This window comes from Elephantulus edwardii, unplaced genomic scaffold, assembly GCF_000299155.1.
Source record: "Elephantulus edwardii isolate Elephantulus edwardi_28Jun2011 unplaced genomic scaffold, EleEdw1.0 scaffold00025, whole genome shotgun sequence".
Taxonomy (NCBI): Eukaryota; Metazoa; Chordata; class Mammalia; order Macroscelidea; family Macroscelididae; genus Elephantulus; species Elephantulus edwardii.
The window spans coordinates 13,913,760-13,934,216 of NW_006399775.1; the positions used below are offsets into that span (position 1 = coordinate 13,913,760).

General features: G+C 38.1%; 1 protein-coding gene across 1 annotated transcript in view; it reads left to right on the top strand.

The window, feature by feature from the left end:
• Positions 1-253: 253 nt before the first annotated feature.
• ALLC (allantoicase) overlaps positions 254-20,457 on the top strand; it is a 38,217-nt gene continuing 18,013 nt past the window's right edge. Inside the window, exons 1-6 of the mRNA XM_006882859.1 lie at positions 254-343; positions 4,132-4,182; positions 7,495-7,582; positions 9,759-9,884; positions 11,261-11,340; positions 12,662-12,794. Coding sequence (XP_006882921.1) covers positions 254-343; positions 4,132-4,182; positions 7,495-7,582; positions 9,759-9,884; positions 11,261-11,340; positions 12,662-12,794 — 568 coding nt within the window. The remainder of the gene's footprint in view (positions 344-4,131; positions 4,183-7,494; positions 7,583-9,758; positions 9,885-11,260; positions 11,341-12,661; positions 12,795-20,457) is intronic.

The following is a 20,457-nucleotide window of genomic DNA, read 5'->3' on the forward strand; positions in this document are numbered from 1 at the left end:
TTGCCACGATTGGCATATCAGTGTCACAGTGTTCAGCATCATAGCAACCACGAGTTACCTCTGTACAACAATGCACAGACCAGTGCTATACCACCAAGAAGAATGTTTGATAAATTAAAAAAATATATGAGTGTTCTACCTAACCTTTGAAGGTCTCATGTTTTTAGTTTTTGCAGTTATGCACTTATAGAACACTGTCACTTCTTTGCTTCTGAAGGTTGACTCAAATGAACTCTTCTCACAGCTAAGAAACATGGGTGACTGTGCAAAGGAAGGACACCCAGCAAGGTTTCTGGACTTCACCCAGCTGATTGACATGGCATCTGAATCTGTAGGAGGACAGGTGAGTGGGTTTCTACTAGTAAGATAAAATATTTAATATACTAATGACCCAACTAAACACTGCAGTGAACATAATTAGAACGTCAAGAATTAGGCTGAAGCACATGATCTCAAAAAACCATTAGGAAAATAGTTTTCCACCTAAATGGATAATAATTCTAAGTAAATGCAACATTCTTTAAAAATATTTTAAAGCTAGACTGCATCTGGGAAAGAAACCCCACCTGTGTGTTCTCTTAAAATATACATCATTGGTTGTGCAACTTTAGTGACTCTATTCTCCAATTTTCTGATTCAATAAGTCTGAAAGACTTATTGAAACACAAGTATTGGCGTCCTACAATACAGATGCTTCATTGAACACAACCTGATACCAATGGAACCAGGAAGATCACATTCACACTGTGATTCTGTATTTCAAATCAATGAGTATGTTCTGAGTGCTTTATTATGTATGAGATACTTTTGGGATCCGAAAGCTACTACTTAAAACTGTGTGCAATGTTTGTGCTCAGTGTTTCACATTTATTATCTTATTTAATTATTGTAAAAATAACCCGCCAAAGAGGTAATATTATTCACATTTTAAAAATGAGAATATGAAAGCTCAAGATTACCTTTTCCAAAGGCAGAATACTAAGTGATTTTTCTCAAAGTCATAAATCTTATGTTTTATGAAATCTACGTTTGATGCTATACCATGTCATATTAGGAATGTCTAGTTGTGTAGATTACTCATCATATGGTTTGTTTCATTGTAATAATTATACTAATTTTATAGATATTGCTTGGTGTAAATGTTTTTATAATTTTTTATTATAAGTTTTTGTCTATAACTAATCTTATGTACTCTTGTTTTTAGTTGCTATCAAGTTGATTCCCACTCATAGTAATCCTTTGTGTACTAAGTAGAACTGCTATACATGATTTTAAAAGTTGTGACTTTTTTTTAAAAATATTTTATTTTATTTTATTATTTTTGTGTGCGTGTACCGTCAAATCAGATCTGACTGGTACAGGAGGAGACTGCCCCTCCTTCCCCAGCAGAGCATCTGGTGGATTCGAACCGTGCACCTCTGGGATTGGAGTTGCAGCTTCTTGCCACTAGGCCACCAGAGCTCCCCTAAGTTGTGACTTTTTGCAAGTAGATTGAAAAGTTTATCTTCTGAAGTGCCTTTGAGTGGGTACAAGTATATTTTACCTTTGGACCAGTATTCAAGTATCTAATTGTGGTACCCAGAAATTCCTTAAATGATCTTATTTAACCACCTTCTTTAAAAGCCTATGCATTAATGTAGTTCTCTCTTGATGTTTCTGGCTGCTAAACTCTAGGTCTCTCCCCTGTCTCATCTCAGTGCCCAATGTATATACAGGCATACCTTGAGTGTTAGGTCCCACACCTCTGGGGTAAAGCAAATATCACAATAAGGCGAGTGACATGGTTGGTTTTTTTTGTTTGTTTGTTTTCTCAATCCACATAAACATTATATTTGCACTGAATTATACTATTCAATAGGATTATGAGGAAGTTTGATATACTGTAAGAATTTAAAAGATTTGATACAGAGACGTGGAGTGAGAACATACTGTTGGAAAGACCACTTGCTCTCTGTAAGGTTGCACCAAACCTCCAATTTGTGAAAGGTAGGTTTTGTGTGAAGTATAGTAAATCAAAGTGCAGTAAAATGAGGTATGCCTGTACATAAACACACACACACACACACACACACACACACACACACGTACATACTGTTTATATCTATGTTGTTGTTGCTAGGTACTGGAGAGTCTAGTATGACTCATAGTGACCCTATGAACAACACACTTGAATGCTGTCCTCTCCGGTGCAATTCTTATCATTTCTGACATACTTGAGCTCATTGTTGCAGTCACAACCCATCTGGTTGAAGGCCTTCCTTTTTTACCATCCTTCAACTTTTCCAAGCATGATGTCCCTCTCCAAGAAAGAGCCTTTTCTAGAAACGTGAACTGTATGTGAATCGGAAATACATGTGAATTTGAAGCTTTGCCATCCTTGCTTCTAAGCAACATTCTGACAACACATTTTCCCAAGACATATCTTTGTTCTTTTGACAATTCATGGGATATTCATTACTTTTCCACACCACCACAGTTCAAAGGCATCAATTCCTCTGTCATCCCTCTTCATTGTTCAGCTCTCAGCTGCATAGTAATTGGAAATACCCTGGCCTGAATCAGGCAGACCTCAGTCTTTAAACTAACATCACTGCTCCTCGGTAACTTGGAGAGGTGCCTGACAGTGGACTTGCCCAGAATAATACATCTCCTGATCTCTTGACTGCTGGTGCTGAGGGTGTTGATTGTGGAGCCAAGTGTGGTGAATTCATTAACAACTTCATTATTTACTCTGTCATGATGTTGCGTGTTAGTCCTGACTGGTGGTAAGGATCTTTGTCTCCTTGATGTTGAAATGCAATCCTTACTGAAGACTGTAGTCATATCTGACCCTCCAGTAGATTTTTAGAGGCAATAAATTGCATGGGAAGAGATTGCCTATCCTTCACTGGTGAGGCAGCTGGCAGATTTGAACCCTGTGCCTTTGGGATTACGTGCAGCTTTTTACCACTAGGCTACCAGAGCTACCTCTTTTGCCTTTGAGTTTTCCTAAAAACAAAATTATTATGAAACTAGTCAATCCTGTCCTTGATCAGGTAACTTGATTACTGTTCTGTTTTGTGAGGGGAAAACAATTGCAATTCATGCCATTTTTTTCTTGGTATACAATTTATAGCTACTCACTCTCACGCTCTCCAAATGTCCCACTTTGTCTATAAATCACCAGTTCAATCTACCTACAGGGCATCTTTTGGTGTGCCTTTGGTGGGAGGAGAATATTGATCTAGTCAAACTACAAATCCAGTTTTTTAAACATTGCAATGTGGTGCAGCTCTGGCTGCCCACAGGTAAGAATCTGCACTGCAATTCTCTTTTCTTAAAACCCACTGAAAGTTCAACTATGTGACAGTTCTGACTTGATGGCACACAACAACAGCAGTGGTGCATCAGGATGGCATATTTTGTAGGGAGATGAGCTACTAACCTAAAGGGCAAGCATCTCCCACTGTTCTAATCCACCCTTCAACCTGTTGTACACTACTATCATAGGGCTTCTTATTTGGCAGAAAAACCTGGCAGTTTACTTCTGCAAATACTGTTCTTATTACAGTGTACTGTGAAGATGGAACAGACTCATGCATGACCCACCAGCAGGTTCTCAAAGACAGTAAATGAAACAGGAGGAGATTCCACCCTCCACCCGCAACAAAAATTGGTGATTCCACCTGTGTCCCTTTGGGTTGGCAGCACAACTTCTTACCACTAAATCACTGTAAAGATTACAACCATGAAAACTCTATGCTACAGCTCTACTTGGTCACATGGGCTCATCAGGAGTCAGAACTCACACAATGGCATGGGACAACAGCAACATGTCACAAGACCTAATGACTTCAGGTCTTAAAAAAAAGAAAATTGGTATCTTTTCTTCCCTAGGGAGAGAAGTTAGCACTTTTGCATCCAGATGGTGAGAGGGATTAAGAAAAAATGGTGGGAAGAAAAGATGAAGGGGAAGGCAAACAATGAAATCTAAACATTTAAAAAACATTGTGGCTTAATTGCATATTGTTTCTTTCCCCCTAGGCAATTGCACGTTTCCTTTTTACTGCCTCTCATTATGTTTCACTGGGGAATGAAATAAAATGGTTTTTAATTTATGGTTATTTTATCTTTACTTCTTTCTTTCTCCAGATTTTATTTGCAACAGATGACTTTTTTGCTCCTGCAGAAAACCTTATAAAGGTATTGTAAATTGACATTCTACATTGCAAAGCGTTGGCGTAGAAGTGATCTATGTAGCCATGTTAATTAAAATCTGCCAGTATATTTGGGATGGGAGCATTGTTGTGTGTACGAGTGAATTAACACGCCTGAACATTAGAAACATGTCAGAACATTAGAAACATGTCAGATCAACGTGAATACAAGGGTTCCTGGGAAAATACTGAGGTCTTCATCTGGTGCCTCTGGTCCAATGTGGATTCTCTGCTTTACATTGGGGAGAAAAGGGACACACAAATTGATTTTTTTTAAATGTTTCTCCATCAAACTAGAAAAGTGTGTGATGTATTTTATTGCAGAAAAATGAAGAAATAACTGAAAGTGTGGGGAAGAAATCAAAGCTCTGCTTCATTCTTACTACTTTGTCACAATCAATGTCTTGGCACAGGTGTGGGTAAACCCCTGGGATTAGTCTTCAGTTTTTTTTTTTCTTTCTGCAGAATATATTTGTAATCACATAGTTCTTGTTGTTAGGTGCCATCGAGCAGAGTACAGTTCAAAGCGACCCTGGGAACAAAGATCTGAACTCTGTCCTATCCTGTGTCATCTTCATAATTTCTGACACACTTCAGTTTATTTTATCTCTGTGTCATTCCATCTGGTTGAGGGTCTTCCTCTCTTTCACTGACCTTCCATCTTTTTAAGCATGATGTACCTCTCCAAGGAATAGACTCTCCTAGCAACTTGTTAAAAAATATGAGGCAATCTTTGTCATCTTTGCCTCTCAGGAGCACTCTGTCTGTACTTTGTCCAAGACATATCTGTTCTTTCTGGCAGTCCATGGGATGTTCAGGGCTCTTCTCCAACACCATAGCTCAAAGGCATCAATTGTTCTTCTGTCATCTTATTAATTTCAGAGGCAAAACAAATGATTGAAAAGACCATTGCCTGAAGCAAGCATACCTTAGTCCTCAAATTGGCATGATTGTTCCTCACTAATTTGGAGAGATCTCTGACTATAGACTTTCCCAGTGCAATACCAAAGGTATTGATTGTGGATCCAAGGGAGATGAAATCATTGACAGTTTCAATCTTAATGTCTCTTCTGTTCCCTATTGGTTCAGTGGCAAGAATCTTAGTTTTCTTGACCTTGAACTGCAATCCCTAATGAAGGCTGTTTTTGTTGTTGTTAAGTGCTGTCAAATCAAATACGACGTATAGCAACCCTGTCCATATCCAATAGGTATTGAGAAAGGATACAAACCAGATACACATCTTTTTTAGTTTTAAACATAGTGTAGTGTTCATGAAAGTACACCCCACCCCCCGCCACTGGCTAATTGGCATGTTTCTCCAGCTTCCTTCATATATTTCAACTTCGGTCATACCAGCAGTGATGGCAAGAGCAAGGCACTAAAAGGATATGAACTATCTCTCCACCAAATACTAATCTAAAACATTACATAATTTTGAACTCAGCAGAGGGTTTTTAATTGATAGTACACTCCTTTTCTCACTACTGATTTAGATCATAGCTTCCTACTTTCTGAATACTATTGAAAGACTGAGAAGAGCTTTATCTTTAATATGTGATTTCATTATAGTAAAATTAAAAATATATTTAGCTTTCATAAAATTCATCAAGTATACTAAAGAAATAACAGAAGTGTCCAGGAATTTCCAAGCATTTTATTGCTCTAATGACCTTTGGAGTTAGATGAAATTGTTATTGTCTGCATTTGACAAATGAGGAAACTAAGGCACATTTGTCATTGGCCAACTGCCCAGAGGAGGCCAAGATGAGCCGCTCACTCCGCCAGCCTGGCTCCAAAGCGGCATCAAGTCATTATTCATCTGGATTCTTGGCTAGTCTCACCTTGGAGCCACTGTCCAGGTCCCCAGCTACTGCTTGTCTGGAGACTTTATCCTTTTCCCCTAGACCTGTGGAGAATCTCTTCTATGTTGTAACAAGATTTTTATTCCATTTATCTTTATTTGAAAAACAAAAACAAAACAAAACAAAAAATATCTCATTCTCACTTACTCACTAACTGTCCACCAAGAGAGAACAGTTTCTGGATCTACAAGTTTCTTTCTCCAACCCCCTCTTTTAATAAGCTTTTATTTTTTTAAAATTCTTTTTTAATGGTAAACATAATTTAATAATTGAAACATGAAATGTACATATGTTTGGGGTATTTTTTTGTTTTTATTTTTGGATTTCCATTCATTTATGTTAGCACATTTTCCTCCCTGTTTCCCCATCCCCAGTTTGCTTTTTTCTTGGGGAAAAAGTTCTTTCATTGTTATACAGTGCCCCTCCGCTCACCAACCCTCCTCCCCCACTTTACTGTGCAACTCTTATTCTGGACTCTTTGTCATACCAATAATACCTAATCATATATTCCAGTTATACAGTTCTCTCTCTCCTCTGTTTCAATGCTGTGCACATTTTTATCCCCTCTTTTCTTAGTTTCCCCCCAACCCCCATAGCAGTCCTCTTCTATAACAGTGGCATTATGCTGTCTTTTTGTGACTTAGATATTTCACCCAGCATAATGTCCTCCATGGTCACTCATTTTGTATTTCATGAGTTCTTTGTTTTTCAGTGCTGCATAATATTCCATCATGTGAACATACCACAGCTTTTCTTGGATATACATGTTTCTTTCAAATAAATAATTTCAATTTTATAATAAATCATGTGGGGTACGGATTTATCATCTGCATTTTAAAGATGAAGAGTGGAGGCTCAGGTATTTGCCCAATGCTAAGGTGGCAAAGCTGAGCTTCACGTCCAGCTTCATATGAAGTATCATCTTTGGAGCTTAAGCTTTCCCTCATGTGGTGCAGGGTAGAGCACTGGCCTTTAGGGATTTGACTGGACCCAAAGCATCAGACTGACTGACTCTTAATAAGACTTCAGCTGAGTTATCTGCTAACTTTTCTGAGTAACTTAGGAAATCCATCAAGCATCTCTTCCTTTTTTCCAGTAACCTAGATTGCCGTTGGTAGTCAAATGACTCCATTTGTAAGACCCAACTAACTATTTGCAATATAGTTTTACCTGTTAGTATCAAAGATTAGTTCTGTATTCTTAGGCTCACTTAAATATTTTTTTTTCTCTCTGAAGATGATACAAATATAGAATAAATATACTGCTATGGGTTAACTCTGAATGAAGGTAAAAACAGCATCTCTCTGCTGAGATCTCCCCTAGAATTTCTGCTTGTATCACATGTACTTTTGGGACAGAACTTAATACACCAAAAGAAAAAAAAACACCTATGGCATGAATGTTAGCTACTGAACTGTTAAATGTCTTTGTCTCAGAGTGATGCCCCAAGATTTAAAGAACATGAGTATACGGAGTTTGGGAAATGGATAGATGGATGGGAGACCAGGAGAAAAAGGATTCCAGGTAATATAGTGAATGTGTTCGTTTACAAGGCAAACTTAAAAATAGGAACTGGTTCATTTTGATATCTGTATTTTGATAAACTTTGTAATCTCAGATGTCCCTACCCAATCAGGGGAAAACCAGGAAGAGGTAGCAAGCCCTAGACATCTATGAACCATCAGATAAAAGAGAAGATAGAAGCATATTGTTAGGAAAATGAAAAGATTGACAAAGCCTATAGATAGAGGGAGGACAAATATTTATCGAGCAATGCGGCAAGCATTAAATGCTAAGTGCATTTACATTTGAGCTTCACACCAACTCTTTGACTCAGGTGCTCATATTTCCTCTTAGGAATTACAGAAAAGTCCATGAACTTAGCCCAGCTTATAAAACTAGCAAAATAGGAATTGAACCAAGATCTGTCTTATGCCACTGAACACATATTTTTATGCCTACTTAAAATGTTATTTTAACTCATTGCTACTCATCATCTTTGTGTCACATACTTGTTATTAGGAGGGGGCTCTGGTAGCCTAGTGGCAAGAAGCTGGACTGCAATCCCAAAGGTACACGTTTCAAGGCCATCAGCCGCTCAGTGGAAGAAGGATGGGCAATTTCCTCCTGTACAATGATTAACTACCTCTGAAAACCTGCTAGAGGGTTGGCTATGAGTTGGTTCCGCCTCTATGGTACACAAAAACAGGCCTTAGATTAAGATATCATATTGGGAAAGGTGGAGGGTCAGAGAGAGGAACAATCTTAACAAGATGTATTGAAACTGTGGCTGTAAGAATGGGCTCAAGTATGTCAGAGGTGAGAATGGTGCAGGATAGGTTCAGATGTGTTGCTCAGAGGATTGCTAATGAATCATAATGGGCTGGATGGCACCTAATAATGATGCCCGTCTCCATAAAAATGTACCTTCTAAGATTGAAGAAACAATTGTAAAACAGAATACAAATATTAGGCTAGCATCTAGATTTATTTTTTTGCTCCTGTCTTAAGTGTACAGATAACAGCAATTTCTTATTTTCTTTGTTAATAATATGTGAGTCATTATTCTCAAGCCCACCCCACCCCAGTGTTGTTGGTTTTTTTCTAAGTCATAGGACCATATACGACAGAGTAGAACTCCCCCATAGGGTTTCAGAGGCTGTAAGTTTTTATGGGAGTAGACTGCCTCAGCTTTCTCTTCTGGACTAGCTGGTGGGTTCTGACTGCTGAACTTTGATTAGCTCAATGCCCAGCCTACTACACCATCAAGGTTTCTTGAGACATTATTTTTGTTGTTGTGTGTCACTGAGCTTCAACTGACTCAGAGCTGAGTAGGTTTTCAGAGACTGTAAATCTGAAGGGAGGAGAATGCCCATCTTTCTCCTGAAAAGTCAATGGTGAACTCAAACTGCCCGTCTTAGTGTTGGCAGAGCAATTCCTTACCACTACACTAGCAGAACTTTTGAGATATTAGATTTTATCAAATCTGGACATTTTAAAATGGGTTTGTGTCTGGCAGTAAGTAACCAAGAACTACAGAATGGCATAATGACATTAAGAAGTCCTACACTTTGGCCTGTACAAGAGAAAGGGGAAAACCCAAGATAGCAAGAAACATGATGCATCTAGAAGTATCACCTCTATACTGAATACCTACCTTAGCAGGCTAGGTGTTTATACCCAAAATCTAGTTGAGCCTTATGGAAACTAATAGCAATACTGATGTAGTTGAAGAAATAAAAATTCAGAGAGGTCAATTTATCAAGGGCACAACTAACACATGGTCAATTTGGATGCAAGATTGATGGTTCATATAAGGAAATGGTGGCAATATGAGGTCAGATGATTTGCTGTTGTTGTTGTGTACCATCAAGTAGGAACCGACCCATAGCTGATCCTCGGATGGGTTTTCAGAGGCAGTTAATCACACGAGAGGAGATTGCCCATTCTTTTCCCATGGAGCATCAGACGGATTCTAACCACGTCTTAGAGATTGCAGTGCAGCTTCTTGCCACTAGGCGGCCAGTGCTCCCTGTCAGATCTTAAAATCATGTTCGCTGAGAAGAATTGAACTGTCTACTTTTTCCTATAATGGAAGAAGAATATTCTTTTTGATGTTTCCTTTTTAATACTGTTGCATTATAACTTTAATTTACCATGCTAAATCTAACGGGATGTTCTTATGATTTGTGCTGCATAGGTCATGACTGGTGTATCATCAAGTTGGGAATACAAGGGATTATTCGAGGTTTCGACGTGGACATTTCTTACTTCATAGAAAACTTTGCTCCTCGAGTGTCAATTCAAGCAGCAAACTTTCCAGAAGGTGCTTTGGTTAACTGCTGGCTTTCCCTTTCAGAAAAAAATTGTGGAGTTTCAACGCTCATGCAGATCAGATTTTCTGATTTTTGCCTTTTAGTTAAGACCCAGACAGACCTAGGAACTCATGTCAGGCTGTTCTACTGTATTTAAACTTGAGAATTTGGATCTTTACATTCTCTGTAAGAGTGCGCTGTGCTTTTCAATTTTTAATTTAACATTGTTTTATGATCTATTATAAATGTCATTATTTCTGTCCTCCTTGGACTTCACCCCAAAGCACAACTTAATGTTACTTTGAAGTTTGGTAAGCAGGTTACCTGGGAAGGTGGGAAGTGGGATTTGGCTGACCCGATAATTTGAAGTCAGGTCAGGGGCCCACTGAGGGGTCTCTGCCCCAGCACCACTTTCATCACTATCCAGAGTGCTATAATGGTGCAGCAGGTGTGAGATTTTCAAAAAGGTTTTCTTTCTGCATCTTGGAACTATGGGCCTTGTAAATGCTGCAGGCTCTATAAATTAGTCTTGTGTTTTTAGTTCCTTTAGTTAATACCATCAAATATAGGTTCTATATTTTATTTTCTTAGACATCTATATGTGTATGTACATGTCTATAGTCGCAAGTGACTCGACGGCACATAACAACAACAACATGTCTATTTAGGGAAGATAAATCATGTCAGCTGGCAAAATTCTATGTGTACAGAGCTGTGTCAGGTTCTGTGTCAATGAAACACATGGATCCTGCTACCCAAAGATAATTAGGATATCCCAAAAGTTAAATGATAATAGAGGAGGTGACGAATAACAAATGGATGACTAATGACTGAAATTATTTTTATTTTCCTCTCTATGTTTTCCTTTTCCTTAATGATATTGCATTGATCACTTTGTTTCTGTACAAGAGGAAAGTATTATTCTTTGAGGAAGCTCATCAATCACCCAGGAGCTCTTCTGAACGAGATCACCCATGACCTATTTCTGGATTGCTTCGGCATCAACTTTAAGGATGTCATTGGGGATTCGTTTCTTAAACAGATCTTGCTATGTTAATTAACTTTATTGATCCTAATTTAAAAAAAATTAGTTATGTGATAAATTTTTCTAAGCTTTAACCTAGCTTAGAAGTAATATTGACTATTTTGATAAGCAAATAAACGTATCATCAAGTACACTGCACCAATTTAAAAATAAACATTAGTTATTTAAATGTTGGAGAACTTAAAAAAATATTTCTAATACTGTGACTATGTTGGTGCTTTATGTTGTGAAATGATGTCTCTATTGGTATTTCCCAAAGTGAACATTATTATACCACCTGTGAAATATGTTCTTTTTTATTTTGACCCCTAACCTTGACCATGGCTACTCTACTAACTTCAGATAAAGTACGAGAAATTCCAGAAAGAGGAATCAGAACAGGAACTGCAGCTACACTGGAGGAATTTAAAGCTATTGCAGAGGTATGTCTCTAAAGAAAGAACTGGTTCTTATAGTGAATTATTGAACTAGTGAAATTTACACTGCATTCTAGGCTGTGCATGGCAAATCTTTGAGACATGTTTATCTCAATCACTCGTCTATTTATGATCCTGCTAATGTCATTATGAGTCACAGGTGAGTGGTTCAAGGAACTCCTTTATGAATGACCTTCAGGACTCCTAAAACACATAGAGTAGTGTGTTCTGAACTGTGTGGTATGCTCATCGGCACCGATCAGCAAGCTGCAACCGGTCCTTAAGGAAAAATAATACAGAAACTATCAATAAATCTTTAAATACCTTTAGTAATAAATTACACAGTAACTCTGTGTAACGAGTTTAATTAGAAAGCATTTGAACTTTTTTTGGGGGGTGTATTTTTGGGTTTCTCCCCTAACATTTATTTGCCTAGAAGTTTTTATTGTATTTTACAAAATCATTGATCTGCAGAGATAACATCAAAAACAGCAAGCAAGTCCTTTTACCACAGTTTGAGAACCACTGATCTAAAGAAAATGATAAGGCTTAGCCAACCAATCTACCACAATTTAATAGTGTGTGTGGGGGTTTAAGCTATTGTTAATTTCCATGGGCATAATCTCAAATTTAATTAAGTGTTGATATTACTGTTGAGGTTTTTTTCCTCCTTTAAAAATTCTGAAGATGAAAAAAAAAATCTCCTGGGATGGGAGATCTCATTCCTTATTCTCAATGCTTTCCACCCCATGTTGATATCATTATCCAGTGATTTTCTAATCAGTGGGGAAGAAACAGGGGCTTTATATTGTTTATTATTAAACCTGGGCCTTGGTTTTTACTAGCATTTTTAATAAGGTGCTTTATTTGGCACCTAAGTAGGCTCCTTAACATAATGGTAAAGCATTTGGCTGCTGACAACAGCAATACAAATGACAGTAGTTTGAACCCTCTAGCCACTGTGGGAGAACGATGTGGCAGCCAGCTTCATAGGGATTATGGTTGTTGTGTACCATCAAGTCAGAACCAACTGGTTTTCAGAGACAGTAAGTTGTCAATTCTCCTGTGGAGCAGCTGCTGCCTTTGGAGTTACAGTGCAGTTTCTTACCACTAGGCCACCAGAGCTTCCTTTAAAACTATGTGGAAACTCTATTCTGTTTTAAAGGGTTGCCATACATTGAGATTAACTCAATAGCAATGAATTTTTGGTCTCTTCATTAATTTTTAATCCAAAATATCTGTACCTTTCAAGTCTTACACAGGTACTAGGATGAGAGTATGTATTGTTCCCCAAATTTATGGCTAACATTTTGATATTTATTGCTAGCTAAAGTCTGAAAACTGGAATTGCTTGGTTCCCAAGACAGAGCTTAAACTAGGAAAGCCTGGTTCCAGTCACAATTATTTTCCCATCAATTCTCAGCAGAGATGGACTCATATCCGTCTCAACATTTTTCCAGGTAAAAGTAACACTTATTTATCATCTCCATTTCTATGGCTTCTTTATATTTTTGCATTTAAAAACTATAAAATGAAATAACCTCCTTCTACTTGGTAAATTATTTTTATAGAGTTTTAAGATTATAATTTGCTCCTTTTGGGCGTTAGGAAATTCTTATTTTAATCCGTTCATGTTTTAATCTAGTCAGGAAATAAGGAGACACATTGCACTGAGAAAATCTTCAGTTAGAATCTCTCTAAGTGATTATTGTTTTTTAATAAATTTTTTATTTTTATTTTAATGAAAGTTTACAAAAAACTTGAATTTCCATTCATTCGTTACTGTATGATATCACTGTTAAAAAATAAGACTGACATGGAGGTTGGGGAGAAACTAAGAAAAGAGGGGGATAATGAACACTGTATTGGAACAGATGAAGGAAACAACTATTTTAAAAGGAATATATGACTGGGCATTATTTGCATAGCAACAGTCAGAATAAGAGGTGCATAGCAAAGTGGATGGGGTTGATGGAGACTTTGTGCAACAATGAATCAATTTTTAAAAGAGGATCTCTCTAAATTACTGAAGAGTAATGATGTCAGTTTGAGGACTAAGATGTGTCTGATTCAGACCATAGTCTTTCTGATTACTTGCTTTGCATCTGAGAGCTTGACAATGAATAAGGATGACAGAAAAAGAATTGACACCTTTGTGCTACGAAGTTGGAGAAGAGCACTGAACATCCCATGGATGGCCAAGAGGACACACATATATTTTGCAGAGAGTGCAGCCAGAGTGCTCTTTGGAGGCAAGAATGATGAAGCTTTGCCTCACATACTTTGGGCATGTTGCTAAGAGGGGCTAATCCTTGGAGAAGGACATGATGCTGGAAGAGGGGAGTGTCAACGAAGGACAGGAAGATCGTCAACCAGGTGGATAAACACGATAACTTCTGCAATAGGCTCTTGAGTGTCAGGAAGTGTGAGGATTGTGCAAGATAGAACAGGATTTAGATCTTCTGTTCACAGGGTCTCTATAAGTCATACTGGACTTGATGGCACCCAACAACAACAACAACAACAACTGAAAAGCTATTATGTAAACTAGGATATGATTATTGTTGTTGTTCTTAAGTGCTGTCGAGGAACAGATGACTCATAGCAACCCTATGAATGAAAGATCTGAACACCTGTATAACTTTCATCATTTCTCCAAGTTCATAGAGTTTCTGGAGGCAAGCTATTTCGCATGTGGATGCCACTCTTGCTTCCAAGCTTGTTTTAATCAGAGAACTCCACCAAACACTGTCCACTATGGGTAACCATTATCACATTTGACATATCAGTGTTACAGTGTTCAGTATCACAGCAACCACAAGTTACCTCTACACAGCAAATGGACAGAGGTAACCACTTAGAAGGATGTTTGACAAAAAACAATTAAAACCAGGCCTGAGGGCTGCAGATTAAAATCACCCACCTTTGACTTGGTACCATAACTTTCTATCCACTAGGACAACAGAGCTCTCTCTATGTTGTTGTTGTTGTTTTTGTGATATGCTGTTGAGTCATAGACAACTCATAGCGACCCTATGAATGAAAGTCCTGAACACCATGATAGAAGTTGTATTAATTTATATATCCCTGATCATTTCTATTTCACAAAATATTTTAAATACTTGTGTTTACATTTTGTGTGGATATTTCTTTTTAGTTCTTTTATGACTAGATTTTTTTTGTCATATAGTAAATCTACGTTCAATTAAAAATTCACTCATTGCTTTTGAGTTGGAACCTCCAGCAGGTTTTAGGAGATGACCTGTTTTTTTCCTGTAGAGATGCTGGTGGGTTCGAACCGCCAGAGAGGCCCTACCATTTGGCTAACAGCATAACTTCCTGCTGACTATGCCACCTGAGAGCAGATACTTTTTCAAATAGTTTTACCATTTCACATCCTGTAAGCAGTGCAACTATAAAATTGTACTTTAAAATAAACTAGAAATTTTCTTTTTAACTACAAATACAACACCATTCTTACTCCGTTTTTCATTCCTGGCATAGTATATTTAACATGTGGTTGTCTGATTCAAAGTAGCTAAAGTCAAACCACCTCATCTCACTAGTGCCTACAATACTGATGTTCATGTATTCCATTTAATTTTTTACAATTTCTAGTTTTTCAACATTCATAGTCCATACATTCCATGGAAATAAGGAATGTATCCTATTAAAGAGTATTTGCAGCTGTTTATCCTCATTTTGATTAACTTACAATCTGGGGTCTACCTCTAGTACTATGTCCATCCTTGTTTCTCTATTGTTGATAGGGTATTCATAAGCCTGGTATTTAAAAAGTGGATGGCCAATCCTGCTTCCTACTTTGTCTTAATCTGGGAGCTCCACTTAAACCTGTCCACCGTGGGTGACCCCACTGGCATTTGATATACTGCTGGCACAGCTTTTAGCATCACAGTAATCCACAAGTTGCCTCAGTACACAAACTGACAGACAAGTGCTGTACCAATTATTGTTGTTGTTAAGTGCTGTTGAGTCGCAGGCAACCCTATGAAGGAGAGTCCTCAACGCTTGGATGCCTTTCATCCTCTCTCCAGGTTCATAGGGTTTCTGGAGGCAAGCTACTATGGAAGTGGATGGCACTCTTCCTTCCAAGCTTGTTTTAATGGGGGCGCTCCACCCCGCTCTCTGTCCGCATTGGGTAGCCAACCATTAACACATTTGACACATCAGTGTCATAGTGGAACAAAATAAACAGGCAAGAATATAGGTACCCAAGCTAAAAATTATTTAGCAATATGCAGATCAATCCCCCATGACAACAAACTGATAGATGTCTCACGGTTTCAGAGACCAGGTGCTGACTGTAAAATAGATCATCAATTACTCAAGTTCAAGTTAAAATTGAAACTGAAGAAGATTAAAAAAAGTCCATGAGAACCAAAAGTTGATCTTGAATCTACCCTGCCTTAATTTAAAAATCATTTTAAGAATAAGTTTGAAGCCTTGAACATCAATGATTGAAGACCAGATGAATTATGAGAAGACATCAGAATATCATCTATAAAGAGAGCAAAAAGTCACCAAAACCACAGAGAAAACAAATACCAAAATGGAAGTCAGAAGATACCCTGAAAATTATACTAAAGCATAGAGAAGCCAAAGGGAAGAGATTCTAAACTAGAAAAGCTGAACAGAAGCTTTCAAAAGGCAGCTCAAGAAGACAAAACAAATTACTATAAAAGAATGTACAGAAACCTAGAATTGGAGAATAAAAAGCGAAGAACTTGCTCAGCATTTCTCAAGCTAAAAGAACTGAAAAAACAAATTCAAGCCTTGAGTTGTAATACTTACAGATGCTATGGGCAAAATCTTCACTGATCCTTGAAGCATCAAAACAAGGAATACACAGAATCACTGTACCAAAATGAATTGGCCAACACTGAAATATTTCAGGAAGTATCATATGATCAAGAGCCATTAATAATGAAGTTCAAGCAGCACTGAAAGCATTGGCAAAAAATAAGGCTCCAAGAATCAATGGGACACCAAGTGACATGTTTCAACTAGCAGATGCAGCCCTGGACCAGTCTATGCCAGGAAATTTGGACAACGCTTGTCTGGCTGATTGGCTGGAAGAGGTTCCCATTTGTTTCCATTCCCAAGAAAGGTAATGCAACAGAATGTGGAAATTATCAAACAATACTATTAATATCATATGCAAGCAAAATACTGCTGAATATCTTTCAGAAATGGCTACAAAAGTACATAGAGATCTACCAGACATTCAAGATGGATCCCGAAGCCACAGCACCTGGAAAATCAATGCCAATGCCAGATGGATCCTGCTTGAAAGCAAAAATATCAGAAGAATGTCTATTTGCTCTGTGCAAACATCATGCAAAAACATTTGACTGCATGGATCATAACAAATTGTGGCTAACATTGAGAAGAGTGGGAATCTCAAATCACTTAATTGTGTCCATGAGGAACCTATACTTAGACTAAGAGGGTTTGTGCTAACAGAGCAAGGAAACACTACAAGGTTTAAAATTAGGAAAGATGTGTGTCAGGATTGTGTCCTTTCTCCATACCTATTTAATCTGTATGCTGAATAAATTATTCAGAAACTGTACTCTATGAAGAAAACGTGCCACCTTGAGTGGAGGAAGCCTCATTAATAACCTACATTATGAAGATGAACAATCTTGCTTGCTAAAAGTGAGGACTTGAAGCACTTACTGCCGATGGTTAAACACTACAGCCTTTAATATGGATTGTCAAGGTTAAAACAAAAATCCTTGCCACTGGACTGATAGGAAAAAACATCATAATAGATGGAGAAGAAATTGACACTGTCAATAACTTCATCTTACTTAAATCCACAATCAATACACTTGGTATCAGCATACAGGAGACCAGCAGACATATTGCACTGGGAAAGTCTGCAGTCAAGGACCTCTTCAAATTACTGCGGAACAATGATGTCAGTTTGAGGATTAAGGTGTACCTGATTCAGACTATATTCTTTTCATTCACTTGCTATGCTTCTGAGAACTGGACAATGAGTAAAGATAACAGAAGAAGAACTGATGCCTTTGAATTGTGGTGTTGGAGAATAGTACTGATTATCCCATGAATTGCAAAAAGAACAAACAAATGTGTCTTGGAGCAACTGGAGTGCTCCTTGGAGGCAAAGATGATAAAATTTCATCTCACATACTTTGAGCATATTCTTAGGAGATTTTATTTCTTGGAGGGGAAAGCTTGGAAAGATGAAAGGATGGCTATGGAGAAGAAAACCTTCAATGAGGTAGATTGAGGCAGTGACAGCAGCAATAGGCTTGGATGTGCAAGAAATGAGGATGACACAGGATAGGACCTGGTTCAGATCTGTTGTTCATAAGCTTACCATGAGCCATACTTGATGACCTAACAACAACATCACCAGTGCGTAAGCACTCCAGTTTCTCCACATCCTCATTAACACTATAGGTAAAATTTTTTAGTTATAGCAAATCAAATAGATTACATCTGTGTGAAGAATCACTGGAGAAGCTCAATATCAGCTGTGAAAACCAGGCCAGGTGCTGATTGTGGAAAAGACCACCAACTACTCATATGCAAGTTTAAGCTTGAAGTTGAAGATAATGAAATCAAATCCAAAATAACCAAATTTGACCTTAAGTCCATCCCACTCAAATTTCAAAACCATCTCAGGAACAGTTTTGAAGCATTGAACACCAATGAGGGAAGACCAAATGAGCTGTGGGAGGATATCATGAATATTGTCCAGGAAGAATGCAAAAGGTTATTACAAAGACAGAAGAGGAAGAAAAGACCAAGATGGTTGTCAGATGAGACACTAATATTGCATTGGAGCACTGAGAAGCCATTTTAAAGAAAGAAATAAAGAAATTAAGGAGCTGAACAGAAAATTTCAAAGGGCACCTCGGGAAGACAAAGCAAGGTATTATAATGAAATGTGCAAAGAGCTGGAGTCAGAAAATCAAAAGGAGCAAACACACTTAGCATTTCTTAAGCTGAAGGAATTGAAAACAAATTCAAGACATGAGTGACAATACTTAAGGATGCTTTGGGTAGAATGTTAAATGATCCAAGAAGCATTAAAAGAAGATGGAAGGAGTACATAGAGTCCTGTACCAGAAGGAATTGGCTGATGTAGAAGAATTTCATGAAATAATGCATGAGCAAGATCATGTGGTAATGAAGGAAGAAGTTCAAGTTTCTCTGAAAGAATTGGCAAAAAACAAGGCTCCAGGAGTTGACGGCATACCAATTGACATATTTCAACAAAACAGACGTTGCCCTGGATGTGCTCACTGAGTTGTGCCAAGAAATCTAGGGAACAGCCACCTGGCCAACTAGCTGGAAGGGATCGATATTTGTTCCCATTCCAAAGAAAAGTAACCCGACATAGTGTGGAAGTTATTGAACAATATCATTAATATCATATGCAAGTAAGATTCTGCTGAAAATTATCCCAAAACTACTGGAGCAACACCTCAACAGAGAACTGCCAGATGTGCAGACTAAATTTATAAGAGGCCATGATAGTATGCTGAGTGAACTAACTCAGTCCCATAAGGATAAATATTATATAAAACTGGTATTGTAAAATGAGTATAAGGATCCAGGAAAGGTGGGAGAGGCTGGAAGCAGAGGGATGTGGATGTGCAGGGGGAGGGGGGGATTAATCATTGGGTTATAAAATCTGATGGGTGGGGGTGTGAGGGAAATTGAAAGAATTTGTTCAAATTTGTATTCAAATTTTGTAAATAAACTAGTAGAGGAAAATATATATGAATGGAACAAAAAAATAGAAGAGGTTGTGGTACTAGGGATATTATAACTAATGTTAGATGGATCTTGGCTGTAAGCTGAGAATACCAGAGGAATGTCTATCTGTGCTTCATTGACTATGAAAAGGCATTTGACAGTGTGGATCACAACAAACTGTGGCTGCCTCTGAGAAGAATAGGAGTCCTAGAACATTTGATTGTGCTTATATGAAACTTATACTTGAACCAAGAGGCAGTCGTCAGAACAGAGCAGGGAGAAACTGGATGGTTCAAAATCAAGGGATCCGTCAGGGATGTATTCTGTCTCCATACCTTTTCAATCTATATGCAGAGGCTGGACTCTATGAAGAGGAATGTGGCATCAGGATTGGAGGAAGATTCATCAACAATCTGCATTATGCAGATGACACAACCCTGCTTGCTGAAACTGAGGAGGACCTGAAGCACTTGCTGCAGAAGGTCAAGGACTGCAGTCTTCAATATGGATTGAAGCTCATCCTCAAGAAAACAAAGATTCTCACCACTGGGCCAACTGACAGCATCCTTATGGATGGTGATGAGATTGAGATTGTTAACAGCTTGATTTTACTTGGGTCCACAATCAACACTCTTACCAGCAGCCAGGAAATCAAGAGATAAATTGCACTGGGAAAATCAGCTGTCAGGGACCTCTTCAGAGTACTGAACAGCAACAACATCAGTCTGGAGACTAATGTGTGCCTGATCTAGGCTGTAGTCTTCGTTACTGTGTGCTGTGTGTCAAAGAGCTGGACAATGACTCTGGATGAGAGAAAGAAAACTGACGCCTTTGAGCTGTGGTTCTGGAGAAAAGTGTTAAATATACTATGGACTGCTAGGAGAACAAACAAATTAGTCCTGGAGAGGGTGAAACCGGGCTGCTCCTTGGAGACAAGGATTCTGAAGCTTTGTCTGACATACTTTGGACATGTTATAAGGAGGGACTCGTCCTTGGAGAGGGACATCATTTTTGGGAGGGTGAAGGGAGGTGGAGAGACAGCGCAGGAGAGGAAGACCCTTGATGAGATGGATTGATTCAGTGACTGGGGTAATGGGGGTAGGTGTGTCAGAGACAATAAGGTTGGCACAGGATAGAGCTGGGCTTAGGGCTCTTGTACATAGGGTCGCTATGAGTCGCAAGTGACTTGACAGCACATAACAACAACAGTGGATATGAAATAGTATCTCATGGTTTTTATTTGCATATATGCCTATAAATAATCTGTTGATTATCTTTTTCTTGGGTTGGGTATTTGTACATTTTTAGACACACATCTATTTAGATTTTCTTACTCTTAAAATGGATTTACTATATTTTATTTTA